Source organism: Phyllopteryx taeniolatus, chromosome 9, assembly GCF_024500385.1.
Source record: "Phyllopteryx taeniolatus isolate TA_2022b chromosome 9, UOR_Ptae_1.2, whole genome shotgun sequence".
In the NCBI taxonomy this organism is placed as follows: domain Eukaryota; kingdom Metazoa; phylum Chordata; class Actinopteri; order Syngnathiformes; family Syngnathidae; genus Phyllopteryx; species Phyllopteryx taeniolatus.
Window position 1 is genome coordinate 15,059,177 of NC_084510.1, and position 17,643 is coordinate 15,076,819.

Consider the following 17,643-nt stretch of genomic DNA (forward strand, 5'->3'; position numbering starts at 1 on the left):
ACACATGCAGCTTTACCCCAGGGATAATTACATATGTTCTACATTCACATGGTAAATGTTTAATTTTATGCTTGATGCCTTTGAAGAAATAATGGTATCCAATTTGCTTAGAGTCTCATCCAAGTGGTGTATTATTTACTCCCCCAGCACCTCGAATCCCCATGGACAAGCGCATCTTCACCACCACACATTCGCCCGGCTGTGTGTTCCTCGAGGTGGACGACAGGTCATTACCTACTCACATGTACAAGTTAGGAATTCACTTGACCATTAAAGCATGAACAAGTTCAATCAGCTAATTTGGCGACCTCCCACAGGGCAGTGCCATTGCTGGGGTACCTTCCTCAAGATCTGATTGGCACATCACTGCTAACGAGCATTCATCCAGACGACCGTGCCCTCTTGCTGTCTATGCACCGAAAGGGTAAGGTTTGACTTGGTTCACCTACTCTCTGACCAATCTTGGATGACTACAACTTTAAACTAGTAGTTTTTTTGTTTTATTTTATTATACATTTTATGTACAACCCAAATTCCAATGAAGTTGTTAAACATAAATAAAAATAGAATACAATGATTTGCAAATCATGTTCAACCTATATTTAATTTAATACACTGCAAAGAAAAGATATTTAATGTTCAAACTGATAAACTTTGTTTTTAGCAAATAATCATTAACTTGGAATTTTATGGCTGCAACATGTTCCAAAAAAGCTTGGACAGGTGGCAAAAAAGACTGCGAACGTTGAGGAATGCTCATCAAACACCTGTTTGGAACATCCCACAGGTGAACAGGCTAATTGGGAACAGGTGGGTGCAATGATTGGGTATAAAAAGAGCTTCCCTGAATTGCTCAGTCATTCACAAGCAAAGATGGGGCGAGGTTCACCTCTTTATGAACAAGTGCGTGAGAAAATAGTCAAACAGTTTAAGGACAATGTTCCTCAACGTACAATTGCAAGGAATTTAGGGATTTCAGCATCTATGGTCCATAATGTCATTAAAAGGTTCTGAGAATCTGGAGAAATCACTGCATGTAAGCGGCAAGGCCAAAAACCAACATTGAATGCCCGTGACCTTCGATCCCTCAGGCGGCACTGCATGAAAAACCGACATCAATGTGTAAAGGATATCACCACATAGGCTCAAGAACACTTCAGAAAACCAATGTCAGTAAATACAGTTCGCCGCTACATCCGTAAGTACACCTTGAAACTCTACTATGCAAAGCAAAAGCCATTTATCAACAACACCCAGAAACGCTGCCAGCTTTTCTGGGACCGAGCTCATCTAAGATGGACTGATGCAAAGCTGAAAAGTGTTCTGTGGTCCGACGAGTCCACATTTCAAATTGTTTTTGGAAATTGTGGACATTGTGTCCTCCGGGCCAAAGAGGGAAAGAACCATCCATGGGGCTGTGTTAGTGCCAATGGTTACATACAGGTTTTGGAGAAACATATGCTGCCATCAAAGCAACGTAATTTTCATGGACGCCCCTGCTTATTTCAGCAAGACAATGCCAAACCACATTCTGCACATGTTACAACAGCGTGGCTTCGTAGTAAAAGAGTGTGGGTACTAGACTGGCCTGCCTGCAGTACAGACCTGTCTCCCATTGAAAATGTGTGGCGCATTATGAAGCGTAAAATACGACAACGGAGACCCCGGACTGTTGAACAGCTGAAGCTGTACATCAAGCAAGAATGGGAAAGAATTCCACCTACAAACCTTCAACAATTAGTGTCCTCAGTTCCCAAACTTTTATTGAATGTTGTTAAAAGAAAAGGTGATGTAACACATTGGTAAACATGACCCTGTCCCAGCTTTTTTTGAATGTGTTACAGCCATAAAAGTCTAAGTTAATGATTATTTGCTAAAAACAATAATGTTAATCAGTTTGAACAATAATTATCTTGTCTTTGTAGTGTATTCAATTATATAACAATGATGATTTGCAAATCATTGTATTCTGTTTTTTATTTGTTTAACACAACGTCCCAACTTCATTGGAATTGGGGTTGTAGTGTTAAAGTATGCAGGTCAGCCACCGTTTGAACACTCGCCGGTTCGATTGCGCTGTCAGAATGGAGACTACATCACGTTGGACACCAGCTGGTCCAGCTTCATCAACCCTTGGAGCCGGAAAGTGGCCTTCATCATAGGACGCCACAAAGTCAGAACGTAAGGGGTAACAACACAAGTTCACAACCACACAGTGTGCTCAGGTGGAGAGTCAGATGTGTGAAATGACATTAATTGTTTTGCTTGTCTGCCTTGTGGGTAGAAGTCCACTGAATGAGGATGTGTTTGCTGCCCCGAGTAAAGTGGATTTAACTGTGACCCATGAAGAAATTAAAGATTTGCAAGCCAAGATCTATAAACTCTTCTTGCAGGTAATTCTTTGAATTCATAACACTGATCGCTGGGACAAATCTCGAGCTTTTTTTTTGCTCACCTTCATTAATATGAGCTCTTCTACCCCCCAGCCTGTTCATAACAACGGTTCCAGTGGGTATGGCAGTTTAGGAAGTAACGGGTCCCATGAGCATTATATCAGCGTAGCTTCTTCGAGCGACAGCAATGGTAACTTGTGGGAGGACTCGCACCGGGAACCCGTAAGTCACGTAATCACCACATGATTGCTGTGATGCTTCAACATTGCAGCCAAAGTTTATTACATTGTGTCTTTGTGTCCTTGCAGATGTCACTTCAGCAAATCTGTGCAGATGTGAATAGAGTCAGGAATTGGAGGCAACAGTCCCATTTTGATTCCAGCCACAAAATTGCTCTTCTTCGAAAACCCACCCCAGGTAGTGCAAACGAACAAATGCAAACCACATCTGTCCCAAGTTCTTAATAAGTGTATTTTTATTTGCATGTTAGTTAAAGTGATTTTCTCGTCCCATAGCACACTTGATTCCGATAGCCTCCAATCGTGAAGTGAGGGATCCTGAAGAAAGCAGGAAACAAACACACATTCCCTCCTACCAGCAGATCAACTGTGTGGACAACATCATTAGGTATGTGCGGTCCGTGTGTCCTCTTTATTGAATGCCCACATTCCCGGCCCTCTATTTATCAACTGTGTTTCTTTGGCGGTGACATCCAGATATTTGGAGAGCTGTACTGGCCCAGCTCTGAAAAGGAAGAGCGAAATTCATTCCCTAGCCACTTCTTCTTCCTCATCCTCTACCTCTGAAGATGACAAACCTGCCAGAGCCAATGACACAGCTCAAACTGTTTCAGATGGTACAAACACTTACTTGTTTGAAGTCTGTTAGATGAATGTTCTTGTATCTAGTTTTTCTGAAATCAGTTCTCTCTGTCCAGTGGCGATGTTGGAAAGTGAAGTGTCGGTCGGTCCAAGCACAGCAGCTGTTGTTGGAGCTCCTCTGACAGACATCACCATGTCCACTAAGGCAATGAGTGTGGTCTCTGTGACCAGTCAGTGTTCATACAGCAGCACCATCGTCCATGTGCCCCAACCTGAATCAGGTATGTACAGTACATGCTCTGTACGGATATTTATTTGGAGACCTAGCTGTTACAGCTACTGCAAATTAAAATATTGTAGTTAATCCTGATGGTGTCAAGGTCAAGGCTCTCGAGTTTTTCCACACCAAAATCCTAGCAATGCTTTTTTGTTTTATTGCTTAACACGCTAGGGTACAGTCATTTTTCTTTTTAATTATTTAAGAGGCGTCTCAAAACTTTTGTCCATTTATTTTATTTCTGACCATTTTTCCATAAGCGCATTTGTGAGGTTACACACTGATGCTGGACGAGAAGGCCTGGCTCTCGGTCTCCGCTCTAATTCATCCAAAAGTGTTCCATACGTTTGATGTCAGGATTGTGCAGGCCAATCAAGTTCATCCACATCATGCTCTCTCATCCATATCGTTATGAACCTTGATTTGTGCACTGATGCACAGTCATGTTGGAACAGGAAGGGGCCATCTCCAAATGGTTCAGAATACCAAGAGATTTTGGACAGTCAAACAGTTTGGGGATTACCCCCCCCCCCCTGTTGCAACATGTCTGTGTGTCCATAAAGACATTGTATGGATGAATTTAACTGGCCTACGCAAAGTCCTGGCCTCAACCCGACAGAACACCTTTGGGTTGATTTCAAGTGGACAGTGAGGCAGGCCTTCAGTGTGTGACGTCACAAATGTGCTCCTGGAAGAATGAGCATTAGTTCCCATAAACTCACTCCTAAACCTTGTTGAAAGCCTTGCCACAAGATTTGAAGCTATTATAGCTGTACAGGGTAGACCAACATCATATTAAAGCGTATGGATTTAGAATGGGATATCACTTAAAATCATATCTGAGTCAAGGCAGGTGAGCGAATGCTTTTGGCAGTATAGTGTATGTAACTTTTGTCTGAAAACACCAGGCATAAAGAACACAAAATTCTTGCAAGTTCGGCTTCAAACAATTATGTCTCCAATCCTACTTAGTTATGCTTGTTAAGCATAGCATACACAGGAAGTCAGCTATCCCGTTTCAGTGTTGGTCACGTGATGTTTCGCATAGAGCAGATTGATGTTTTTCCATTTGTGTTGTGAAGTCTGTCTTAAATTTAATTTCAAATGGTATTAAAGTCTTTGGGGGGGGGGGGAGGCTTAAATTTAACTTGCCTTACGCTGTAGGAACCCTGTATACGGACACTCTATGGCGAGCCTGCATAGGATTTTTGAGGCTCCACATTCAGTATATTGTAAATTATCGCATTTATCAAGCCATAAAAATATAGAATAATAGTTGAGGAAGAAGCGAGTCGTTTCAGAGAATTGACGCCGCCGAGAATAAAAACGAGTTTGTGGGTATTTTAAGAGGCTTGATCGCTCCCATTCATTTGCATATACCCGGAGCAGTATGTACTGCTTGTGTACGTTTTGGCCACAAGCTTTGATATTTCAGCCATAGCTACATTATAAATTATCAATATAGTAAAGCATTGTTATAAAACACCCACCCTGCACAATGCGTGAGAGCTCAGTCAGGTTTCAGCCTTAAAATAAATCTGATATAATAACAGCCTCAGAATTCTAACTATTAAATGTAACTTCCTTGTGTGGTTCCTTCCAACAGAGGCAACAGCCCTTGAGGACGTGCCAATGGGAAGCGAGCCCACTGATCCTGCTCCAGCCCCGCTCCGTCCTGCACCTTGTCCTGCAACTGAGGAGCGAAGATTTGTAGGTCTCACCAAGGAGGTGCTTTCAGCTCACACGCAGAAGGAGGAGCAAGAGTATGTGGACCGATTCCGCAATCGTATTCTTCAGAGCCCCTACAGTTTCTATCTCCAGCTGGACAACAGCTCCATGGCTCACTCCCAACACAGAGGTTTGTATTGACAAACATGAAAGGATGATACACAAACATTTTTGTACATATTAAAATGCTTGGTTTAAGATTGTATTTGCAACAGGTGAATATCCACATACAATGCACATTGGTGGGCTGAACCGCTCGCGAAGAGTAAAGCCCAGACTTAAGCGCCCCAAACCCCTCGGCTCATCAGACAGCTATGCCTCTCCACCTGGACCCCCTCGTCGTGTCCTGGACTCCTCCTGGCCCTCCTCAGAATCCTCCCAGCCACAGATGGCAGTGCCCTACAGTCAAGCGTCCCCACTTCAAGCGCCATTCTTTCCCATGTTGACGAGCCAACCAACCCCAGAGCAACCGCCAAGACTGCAACAGCTACCTGGAGCCACTCCTGTGGTGGTGCAGCCCCCCGATCAGACCCAGCTCAACTACAACTTCCACCTCATGCCGCAAAACCAGAACCTGCCAGGCATTCAACATATCCAGATGGAACCCTTCCAGAATCTGCAGAATATCCCCAATTTTAACAACATACAGCCGATGGCTCCAGCCCAGAGTATCAATCCCTTCATGACACCTGTCATGGCTGTCATCCTGCCCAACTACCCAAGTTTCACATCAGGTTATCCATCTATTTACTCCCCCTCCCCTAACTCCATGCTGCCCCAGGCACCCATCACTATGGAAGGATTCACCCCTGCTGCCCCCTTCCCGCAACCCCAGTTCCAAGCCCAGCCTGTGCCCCAAACACAGACCTCCCCTGGTCCCCCGCTAGGCTCACCCGGGGCCTGCTCCTCTGTCGAGGAGGTGGAGGAGACAGCAGACCCGCGTGCGTTATTCTCCAGCTCACGCTCAAGTTCTCCGCTTCAGCTCAACTTGCTGCAGGAGGAACTGCCAAAACCAAAGGAATTACAGAGCAGCACTGGACACAACATTGCAGAAAGCCTTCATGAGCAGGCTGACAATGAGGTGATGATGATAAAATTTCTCTCACAAGTAACACATTTGCCTATTGTACAGATCCAGTCAGTCTATCTGCCGATACTTTTCATCATCACACCTTTGTATACAGCTCTGTTGCAGTCACACCAAGGTTCTGACCGAACATATTCCCCTCCCCAGGGTGATGCCCCGAGTGATTCTGGGAACCATGATGCTCAGTCCACATCCAGTGAGCTGCTTGACCTCCTGCTGCAAGAAGATGCACGGTCAGGGACTGGCTCCAATGTCTCTGGGTCTGGATCAGGGGAGTCTGGAGGCTCACTGGGATCTGGATCTGGCTCCAATGGAACCTCTACCTCGCTCACTGGTAAGAATCCCGAATACAAGTTTTTACTTCTCTCATTCATTGAAGTGCAGTTGAGACTAGGGGTGTAATGGTTCGTTTTTAACAATTATTAATATATATTATTAATTGTTATTAATATTATTTCATTTCTTGTTTCTCTATTCAATTTTTTTTCTTTACTGTGATATGGATCCCCCTGTGGTCTGAAATAAAGAGTAAATAGCTGCAAAACCAGCCTGGTTTACATGGAGTCTTCTATGCCAATTCTAATTGCTTTAGAAGCCCAAACCGAATGAAAATGGTAAATATAAACAACTCAATTGGAATAATCAAGCCGAATTCAAATGGAATTTCATTCGTTTCACAGGGGTGGAATATCCCTTAGTAAATTTTCCCCATGTATGCCGTCATTTGGAATAGAGCCAGGAAGCGCTCTGTCTGCCCATGCTTCGTCTCGACGGAAATGTGCAGTGACATCATTTACGTGCGCCGTAAATATGGCAGCTCCTGGCGGCGCTCGTTTGGGTCGGAGATCTTGTTTTTATCAAGCATTTTTTAAAAATCATACATGCAAACATACATCTCAAAATAGGCCATTTATATGAATCGCGTATATCCGGGGGGCGGGGGGTGTGGGTCGTCATGGGCTGTTTCGTACTCCTTGAAAGCTGGCAGCTAGATCCATTTCACACATCCACCATCCACACACAGATGTAATTGTGAATATTACTCCACGGCAGACTAATATGCGAGCGCATCGCCCTGAGGTTCCGGCTGGGTGCTCGGGACCTGCTTTGGATAAGTCACAGGAGTTGACGAGACCAGAAAAAACACTTCTGTCGCTTCTGCTGTTAAGAAGCAAGGGTAATTTTAGTCAGTTACAATGATCTAAATGTCGCTCGCTACTTTTATTTATCAATGATTGCTTATTTATCAACTATTTCATGCGCGAGACTACGACTTCGACTTCCGCATTGCACGCTGTTTGCTCCAATCCAATTTAAGCGGTAGTGGCGTTTAAGACCAATCACAGTCACATGACCTCACACATCATCATCATCTATTGGGCTTCCCGGGCATAGGTATTAACACTAGATAAGCCAGCCCGGCTGATCATTGTGCCTACGTGGCGGCCATGTTGGGAAGGTCCCCGTAATCATGAAGGCAACGGCGCGCTACTCGTTTCCATTTAGACAAACAAAAACAACAGCTTTCATCTATTTTAGTATTTATCTGGCACTGTCTGCCCAAACGTGGACATTTCAGCCCACTTATAACTTGAGAAAACACCGTGCAGGAAATTGCAGATTATTTTTTTTTTGTAGTTCTGGCTGTGCATACACACACACACGCACAGCAACATCAGAATTTTCACATTCACATTCACGTCCTTTTTTTTAATTGATTTTCATGCGGCTGACTGGTTAGCACATCTGCCTCACAGTTCTGAGGACCCGGGTTCAAATCCGGCCTCACCTGTGTGGAGTTTGCATGTTCTTCCTGTGGGTTTTCTCTGGGTGCTGCAGTTTCCTCCCACATCCCAAAAACATGGTAGGTTAATTGAAAACTCTAAATTGCCGGCGCCCGCCTGGATCCCCCGCTCTGGCTACTGTTGGGGGCGGTGGGGCCCCCCTGACACTCCTCGGGCCTGCTTCCTCCTCTTCTCTCTGTTCCTTGCGTCCCGCTGCGGTCGCCTCTTCCTCTTCTCGTGGGGATGCCGGGTGGTGCCCTGCGGGCTGTGGTGTTTTCGTCACTGCCTGTTTTTCTTTTTCCCACCTCCCACACTCAGCGCTGGGTAGTGGGTGCTGGTTGGAGTGTGGGGGGGATCCCAGGGTGGGTGCTGCAGGGCTGGGTGGGGCGGCCTCTTCGTCTGTGGTTGTCCTGCCTGATGGACCCGACCTGCAGGAGCCATGTCTCTTAATCACTCACTTAGCACACGCACACCACACACTGTATATATTTTTCTCACTAGGCACATCTGGGCACACATACATATCCAGCGGTTCCTGGGGGACTGGCATGGGGCGGGGGGTGAGGGTGTCAGACCAGGTTAAGCACGTCAGTGCTATTTCCCGGTCCGGGCTCCCTGCCCTGCCTGCCCCCCTTTAATGCATCACGCACACTCATCCCCATGTGTCTTTTAATGCACCACATACACCCATCTCTGGGCGGGTACTGGCTGCATCGTGGGCCCGGCAGGTTGGTGGGTCGTCTTGCTCTCCTGGGGGCGCGTGGGTTGGTGGGTTTGTGGGGGGGTTGGCTGGGGGGGTGGCATTGGGTCCCTCTGTGTGGGACGTGTCCCGTCCGTCGGGCTGCTCACGGATGGACTCCTGGGCCTGATCCCGCCTCTCGATTGATTGGGTGGGGTCCTCAGCCTCCGTGGTGCAGGCACAGCAATTAGGGGACACTCTGTCAGTTCCAATACGCCCTAGTGAGGAGAAGTGGCAAAGAAAATGGGATGGATGTTCATGCTGTGGTTAAAAAAAAATCAGTTACTATTTACTCAGGACTTGAGTAATTATTTCACTGTGTATTTTTTACTCTTACTCAAGTAATTTTTTGGAGGACAACATTTTTACTTGAGTCACATTATTGTCAAGTAACAGTACTCTTACTTGAGTACAATATTTGGCTACTCTACCTACCTCTGGAGCGGACATCCTCTATTGCTACTTTTACATTTAAGCGACATTTTTGCTAGTCAGATCAGCCAGTGTTGCACTTGCATTTGTTGCACTGAACCGCGAAGCACATGTAAAATCCCCTAGTACATCTTGTATTAATTAGGAAAGACGCCTACAATTATCTAATTACCGTAATTTCGCGTGTATAATGCGCACCCATGTATAATACGCACCCCCAAAGTTGACCCCAAAATTCTGGAAAACCCTTCTACCTATATGTAATGCATTTTTGTCAATGCATGATTTTGCTTCTACCCATATGATCAAAACATGGAATATTATCTGTATTTTGTTAGTTTTTTTTCAAAGCATTATTCTGAAGTCAAGCACTTTATTTGAACGTAATCATTTTTTTTTGTTTAATTTAGTTGCTCTTATTTTGAAATTCACAGCCCTGCTTTTATTTAGTAAATAACACACAGTTGGGCTCATATGTTTGATTACCCAGGCAAAATTTATAAGATGGGTTCAATTCGTTAAAGAAAACCTGAAGGACAAGGCGAAATTTTTATTTCAATGGGATTCAAATTAAAAGGTCAAGCATTTCAGAAAAGCATTATCATTAAACAATACATAACCATAAAGAAATTAATGATGGTTGTCGTTCAGTCATCAGTCATATTTATTAAAAAAATAATAATAATGCACAAATTCTGCCAGGGTATGTAAATTTATGAGCACAACTGTACATATATGCAGTCGTATGTACCTCTGTCATATTGGTATGAAAGTGTAGGCTACACTTTTTTTCATAACCACTAGGTGGCAGTGGCATTTTGGAATGAACGTGTACAGCTTTTTCATAACCAATAGATGGCAGCATACATTTATAAAATGTGAAAGTTTTTTTCCATTTGCCTCTATACCCATTTATAATGCACACTATTGACTTGACAAATTTTTTGGGGGAAATGCGCATTATACACGAGAAATTACGGTAGTTTACGGATGTTAATGTTAACTATTAAGCGACAGAGCGATGTTAGGGATTATGTCACAACACAGAATGAACAAACTTCAAATTGAGAAATGGCCAATAAAAACGGAAAAATACTGTACTTAATATTTTCCTGGAGGATGCATTTGGGATTAGCCTTTGAAGTTGCTAATAGTGATAAATGAAGTGAAACACAATGATTTTAGTCAATTCTTTTCCAGAATGACAGTGCTTGTAGAGGAGGAGGATATTCTTGTGGCACAGCTTGAAGCAGGCAGCAGGTGCAGGTGGAGATGGGCCTGGCTAAAGTTGGAAGTCAAAAGAAAAAAGCAAAGAAATGAGGCAAATTTAATTTTAATCTTAAATTTGTACATGTACTTGAGCGTTGTAGATAAATGTTTTTCTGCGTGCAGAAAAGTAGTTTATTTTGCCTAATTGTACTCTTCAGTGTTCCAGATTGCTCAATTTATGTTAAAATAAAAAAATTATTCTTCGCGGGGGCCTGGGGATCCCTCAGACCCCCGTATGATGTTTTTTTGTCACCTTTTTCATGCCTTTGGTGTTTGCATGTCTGTAAAATAAACGTATAGAAACGCTCCCAACTACGGTGCTGAATAGACGACGGACCTCCATCTTGATAAATGACGTGACGTTCAGGACGACATGCACGTCACACGGCTGTTCCGAGTAATGCACATGTAAACAGTTGACCAGAGATCTTCAATCGAAATGACAAAAAAAGTCTCCATGTAAACCCGGCTACTCAGTGGTTGGTCCGCTGAAGACTAACCCTTCACCTGTCAATCAAATATATGTTGACGTTCGCTGTAGTCAACTACTGGCTGAATAACGTGTGCCACTGAGGTTATGCTTAATAAACAGTTAACGTCCCTGTGTGTGTTAATTGGGGACTAACACACACAACAACTTCGAGCGAAGCGTTATTTTAAATGACACCACCATGGTGGAGCGAGCTATTTAGCTCCTTAACTTCATAGCTCGCAGGCTAGTCGTTAGCTCGTGAACACAACAAACAGTTAACTTTCCCTTAAGTGTCTCTGTTGTCTGAATCTAGGCTTTGCATGGAGCAAGGCTGTGTGGAGTATTGGATGGAGCCAACAGCGACGAGTGTCCGCCGACGTTCCAAGAGCCCACTAGCGGCTAATGACACAGCCGTCCAACTCACTCACTATGTGATCTGCGTGCCGGCTCACCACAAAAATGACAATTTATCGAGTCCGGAAAAACTATCGTGTCCATTTTATTTATCAAACGATAAGTTGATATAGTAATTATCGTGACAGGCCTAGTGGTTGCTGATTTGATTCCAGGACGATATTTGTTCATCTAGAACAATATGATCCGAACCAATTCATTGGCTTGAAATCAATTCAGTAACTTTTTAGCCACAAATTCAACCAGTGTGACTGTGAAATGGAGAGCTGCATACTGCACAGTGCAGGTGAAATTTCCTAGATTCTTTTTGTTTCTTGTAATCAAATGCATTAAAACTAATCGGGAGAAGCTTCATTGTGCAAGACAATGACCCAAAACACACTGCCAACACAACGAAGGACTTTATCAGGGGGGGGAATGTGGAAGGTCGTAGACTGGCCAAATCAATTACCAGATCTTAACCCAATAGAGCATGCATTTTACCTCCTAAAGAGGCGACTGAAGGGAGACCCCCCCCCAGAAACAAACAAGAACTAAAAGAGACTGCAGTAAAGGCCTGGAAAAGCATTTCGAATGAACAATCCTACAGTCTGGTGAAGTGAATGGGTCGCAGGCTTGATGCAGTTATTGCAAGTTATGCCATCAAATATTAAATGTTACTCCCTTTAAGTTAATTTAATAATGTCTCGCCCACCCACCCATCAATCACATGTTCCAATGCATTTGGTCACTTGAAAAATGGGTGGGTTCAAACAAAAGGTGCTCTGTTTTGAGTTTAACACATCTGGATGTAAAACCCATGAAATAAAAGCTGGAGTTCTGAACTTTTGTCTCATATTCATCTTTTGATCTGAAACCCAAAGTACAAGTATCTTAAGTATACAACAAAAAGAAAGGAATTGACCTTTCCTTTCCAATACTTTTGGAGGGGACTGTATGTCCGTGATGGAATTTTATACCTTGGCTTAAACGTGTTCAGTAACATTTAAAATCTCTCATGTCCACCACCGAAAATGGCTGCAGGCCTTGGTAATGAGTTCTCCGATACGCCTTGAGATTAGTTGCGCTCTCGTGCTGTCATGAGAAAAACCTGGTGGTGGTTTCACAAAAACACAAAGTTATAGAAAATGCTACATCTGAGCCAAAGTCTTGCAAAATTAGCTTGATTGTATGACTTGGGGCATTGTGAATACTCCATGAACAACTTTGCTGCTAATAGTAGATGGTGACTGATTCCCAGTTTACCTGTGGTTACAGGCAGCAGCAACAGCAGCAAATACTTTGCCAGCAACGATTCCTCAGACACATCACGCAAAGCCCGCAAGAACCAGGAAGCGCCAGCAGAGCACCAACACAACTTCGACAATCATGTGGAGAGTTCACTGTGGAGCATGATCCAGCACACGTCAGAGCCTGTCATGATGACATACCAGATCCATACCAGGTAGACACACGCGCACACATTTGTCTTCACTTTTCATTCCAGTGTTGATGGACAAAAAAACATAACTGCAAATCAGTCGAAATTCGCCGTTTTGAACACAAAATAGGCCATTTACGTTAATCGTATCGATCCGATGAGTTTTTTCCTGGGGGGCAGGTTATTGTAGTTTTGACTACATACACACACACACACGCACGCACGCACGCGCACACAGCAACATCAGAATTGGCACGTTCACATTTAATTTTGTAATTCTTTTTAATTGATGTTCATGTTGTGGTTAAAAGTCTGAAATTACTCACAATTTACTCAGTACATGAGTAATTATTTCACTGTGTACTTTTTTACTCTTACTCAAGTAATTTTTTGGAGGACTCCGTTTTACTTTTTTCACATTATTGTCAAGTAACAGTACTCTTAAGTACAATATTTGGCCACTCTACCTACCTCTGAAGCGGGCATCCTCTATTGCTACTCTTACATTTAAGCAACATTTTTGCCCATCGGATCAGCCAATGTCGTATTTGTTGCACTGGTCTTTTGTATTTTTGCGTTGAGGTGCTGCGGGTCGTGGCCCTGGTTGTGGTCCCAGCGGAACCGCGAAGCACACGTAACATCGGCGACAAGAGTTGATCCTCTAGTACATCTTGTATTAATTAGGAAACGCGCCTACAAATATTTAATTAGTTTACGGATTTTAATGTTAAATGTATTAAAGGTCAGATGACAAAGATGTTATGGGGTCAATTAAAATTCACATTTGCATTGTTTATATGTTATCTAATACATGCGCGTAGCTTCCAGCAAGTTTTCAACCATAGTTTAGCTAAAAATGAGGTTTTTATGACTCATATTGAGTCCTCCCCGAACATACCCGAAGCTCTGTGGTTACTCTATCCACCGCAAGGGCTACCGGAAGTGACGTTGCAATTGACAAACGCAGCACGCTACACTCTATACACAATGGTGAGCAATGTGTTGGAATATGAGGAGGAGGAGGATTTCGACGTACAGGAGCACCCAACTTAATTTGGCATCGTCAAACCGTACATGTTTGAGCCGATCAGGAGGTCGGAACCTGACAGTGACGACGACGAGCGGCCAAGTAGCAGCTGTACAACAGAAAAAGAAAGTGACCACTGGGTCGATGTGACGGTATGTCAAAAGCATTTCTTTTTATACAGTCATGGCTAGAAATAATTGCACCCCAGGGGTGCCAATATTTTTTAGCACGACTATACGTATTATATATTCATATGTTTCAGTGACATGGCGCAAGCTTCTACATAGTATACAGTATTCTTATATATTGTGTGCCCCTCGCTCAAGTAGCGTTATAACACGCCGCACAGAAAGTCTTTGCCATGTCTGTTGGCTTGTCATATAAGCAAAAGTACAAACGACAGTACTGAAAAGTATTGCGTGGGTCTTTTTTTCCCCCTACTGCCCAGTACATAGTAACCATAATAGAGTGGTAGGTATATACAAGGAAATCCTCACCTCTTGTCTGCACCGCTTCGCCACGGCACCGTGGCAGCTGCGAGATTTAGTTCTCTTGCTGGCGGTTGAGGTCCCGATGGCCGTAGGAAAAATAGTTGGCACTGCAGCTGGTTTCAGCCTCTATCTCTGTATCCAATGCTTTCTGCTAAGACTTTCTTAAAACACGCCGGTTCGAATTGATCAGCACAGAGTTTGGAATGCTTGCTGTACACCCATAGCTGACCACGTTTCTTCCCTATCCACTGTTCACGTATTCCTTTTTCACTTGGAAAGCCAAAGAAAAATCTTGCCACTGCCTGAACCATTTGTACAACCAAATGCCACACAATAAACCATCGTGACATTGCTAAATCATACGACAACAAATATAGAAGGACGGGAACAACAGCATGGAACAGCAGCACACAACGCCGAATTAACTGTGTGGCGTCACAGTGCCGGATAGAGCCAAAGACCGGAAGGCCCTGGATGCAAAAAGCAGACGCCGCATTCTGAATCATATTTATCGATTGAACTGCTGTATATCTGCTATATAATCACTTCGAAATGGCAGATGTGGTTTGTAAATTGGTTCTAGAGTTATCAAGAACATTTTTAACATTTTTGTCCTCTGACCTTTAAGCGATGAAGCGATGTTAGGGATTATGTCACAACACAGAATGAACTAACTTCAAATTAAGAAATGGCCAATAAAAACAGAAAAAATATTGTCCTTAATATTTTCCTGGAGAATGCATATGGGTTTAGCCTTTGAAGTTGGTAATAGCGAAAAATGAAGTGAAACAGACAATGATTTTAGGCAGTTCTTTTCCAGAATGAGAGTGCTTAAAGAGGAGGATGCTATACATGTGGCATAGCTTGAAGCAGGCATCAGGTGCAGGTGGAGATGGGCCTGGCTCAAGTTGGAGGCCAGAACAAAAAGGCAAAGAGATGAGGCAGATTTAATTTTAATCTTATATTTGTACATCAACATGTACTTAAGCGGTGTAAATAGGTTTTTATGCGTGAAGAAATTTATTATTATTATTATTATTATTATGCGGCACGTGGAGACTGGTTAGAGTGTCAGCCTCACAGTTCTGAGGACCTGGGTTCAATCCCCGGCCCCACCTGTGTGGAGTTTGCATGTTCTCCCCGAAGCCTGCGTGGGTTTTCTCCGGGCACTCCGGTTTCCTCCCACATCCCAAAAACATGCATTCATTGGAGACTCTAAGTTGCCCGTAGGTGTGACTGTGAGTGCGAATGGTTGTTTGTTTGTATGTGCCCTGCAATTGGCTGGCAACCAGTTCAGGGTGTACCCCGCCTCCTGCCCGATGACAGCTGGGATAGGCTCCAGCACACCCGCGACCCTAGTGAGGAGAAGCGGCTCAGAAAATGGATGGATGGATGGATATTATTATTATTATTATTTTGCCTTATTGTACTCTTCAGTCTTCCAGATTGCTTAATTTATGTTAAAATAAAAAAATAAAAATCTCTGCGGGGCCCCGGGGGATCCCCCCCAGAACCCCACCTACAATGTTTTATTTTTTTTGTCACCTTTTTCATGCATTTGGTGTTTACATGTCTGAAAAATAATAATAATCTGACTGCCTTTATATAGCTATTAAATCATCTGCTATTACACTGTTACGTGTTATGTGCAGTTAACACTGCTATTCCCAGGGGACACGGAGCGAGCTGTGCCGTGAATAATGAAAAATCATCGTAAGTTGACGGCCTCCCTAAAAATGTTTAACTGTCTATAGTAATAATTTGAACTGCTCCCACAAACTATGATCCCCAAATACTTCTAATTAATTTTGAACTATTTTTTCTACATTACCCTTAAAAAATGGCTTACAGATGATTGGATATGAAAAATAAATGCACTGAAAATGCAAGGACTCTGGTGTGTGTTGTTGCTTTGCAACACGTAAAAAAATACAATTTGTCAATCAAGAACCAATCCGTCATTGTTTGTAGTTTGAATCTGAATCTGTGTCGGTGACCTGAGGTGAACAATCCGCCTCACGTGTAGCATATCAAGATGCTGATTTGAGAGCATGATTATTGTAAAGGTGTGCCTTAGGCAGCCCACAATAAAAGGTCACTCTAAAACATGCAATTTTAGTGTATTGGAAAGGTCAGGGGGGTATGAAAACCAGTCAGTATCTAATGTGACCACCATTTGCCTCACGCAGTGCAACACATCTTTTTCGATAGTTGATCCGGAATTTATTTTGTGGCCTGTGCAATTTTGGTCCACTGTTCGACAGCTGCGGATTGGCAGGAATTGGAACACGCTGTCGTATACGCCGATCCAGAGCATCCCAAACATGCTCAATGGGTGACATGTCTGGTGAGTATGCCAGCCATGCAAGAACCTGGAATGTTTTCAGCTTCCAGGAATTGTGTGTGAATTGTGTGTTGCAACATGGGGACGTCATATGAGGTGATGTTCGTGGATGAATGGCACAACAATGGGCCTCAGGATCTCATCACCGCATCTTTGTGCATTCAAAATCTCATCAATAAAATGCACCTGTGTTCATTCATTCATAACATACACTAAGGCACCTTGATATGCCTCACCTGTGGGGTGGATGGATTATCTTGAAGTGCTCACCAACACAGATTTAGACATTTGTGAACAGTATTTGAGAGAAATAGGCCTTTTACGTAAACAGAAAAAGTCTTAGATCTTTGAGTTCAGCTCATGAAAAATGGAAGCATTAAAACTAGTGTTGTGTTTAATCAGTTGAGATGTATTTCATCATCATACTTCTTTGACACCAATTACTACTTTCCTATTAGCGTTGGTGCTATCTTGTGGATGCCTCAAAAAGCAAAAAAGGAAATATGTGAGCTCAGAAAATAGCTGAGGTTCGGTTACACGGGGAAAAAAAACTAATCTGCGAATTTTTAAACTGAATATGCAGAGGATTAATGTATCGTTAATAAATCTTTTATGATGGCAACTGTTTGAGGCTAAAAGGAATATTAAATTGTGTTATGGGAAAATTGGTTTTGAAAGCCAATCAGTGTCACAGAACACGTTGCTGTTGTTTTTTTTAGAAGCTTCACTGTATATATATTCTTTTTGGGTGTTATTTCCTCCAGGGAGCAGACTGAGGTGTTGGCTGAGGACAGGGAGAAGCTGCGAGCGCTTCAGCCTCTCCAGCCTTGGTTCACCCACGATCAGCGAGAGGAACTGGCCCTTGTCCATCCCTGGATTCAGCAGCACACCATCCCACAAGAGATAGACACTCAGGTGGGAATGTGCACACTATCTCGCGGTCAT

The 17,643-nt window shown here is 43.3% G+C and overlaps 1 protein-coding gene across 4 annotated transcripts in view; it reads left to right on the forward strand.

The window, feature by feature from the left end:
• per3 (period circadian clock 3) overlaps nt 1–17,643 on the forward strand; it is a 28,987-nt gene that overhangs the window by 10,026 nt on the left and 1,318 nt on the right. For 3 of the 4 annotated variants that reach the window (XM_061786204.1, XM_061786208.1, XM_061786206.1), the window contains 14 exons: nt 148–226; nt 318–424; nt 2,025–2,181; nt 2,285–2,393; nt 2,487–2,615; nt 2,702–2,810; nt 2,909–3,020; nt 3,110–3,249; nt 3,331–3,495; nt 5,098–5,349; nt 5,435–6,300; nt 6,454–6,640; nt 12,674–12,860; nt 17,463–17,613. In XM_061786204.1, coding sequence (XP_061642188.1) covers nt 148–226; nt 318–424; nt 2,025–2,181; nt 2,285–2,393; nt 2,487–2,615; nt 2,702–2,810; nt 2,909–3,020; nt 3,110–3,249; nt 3,331–3,495; nt 5,098–5,349; nt 5,435–6,300; nt 6,454–6,640; nt 12,674–12,860; nt 17,463–17,613 — 2,750 coding nt within the window. The other variant, XM_061786205.1, reaches the window with a different exon arrangement.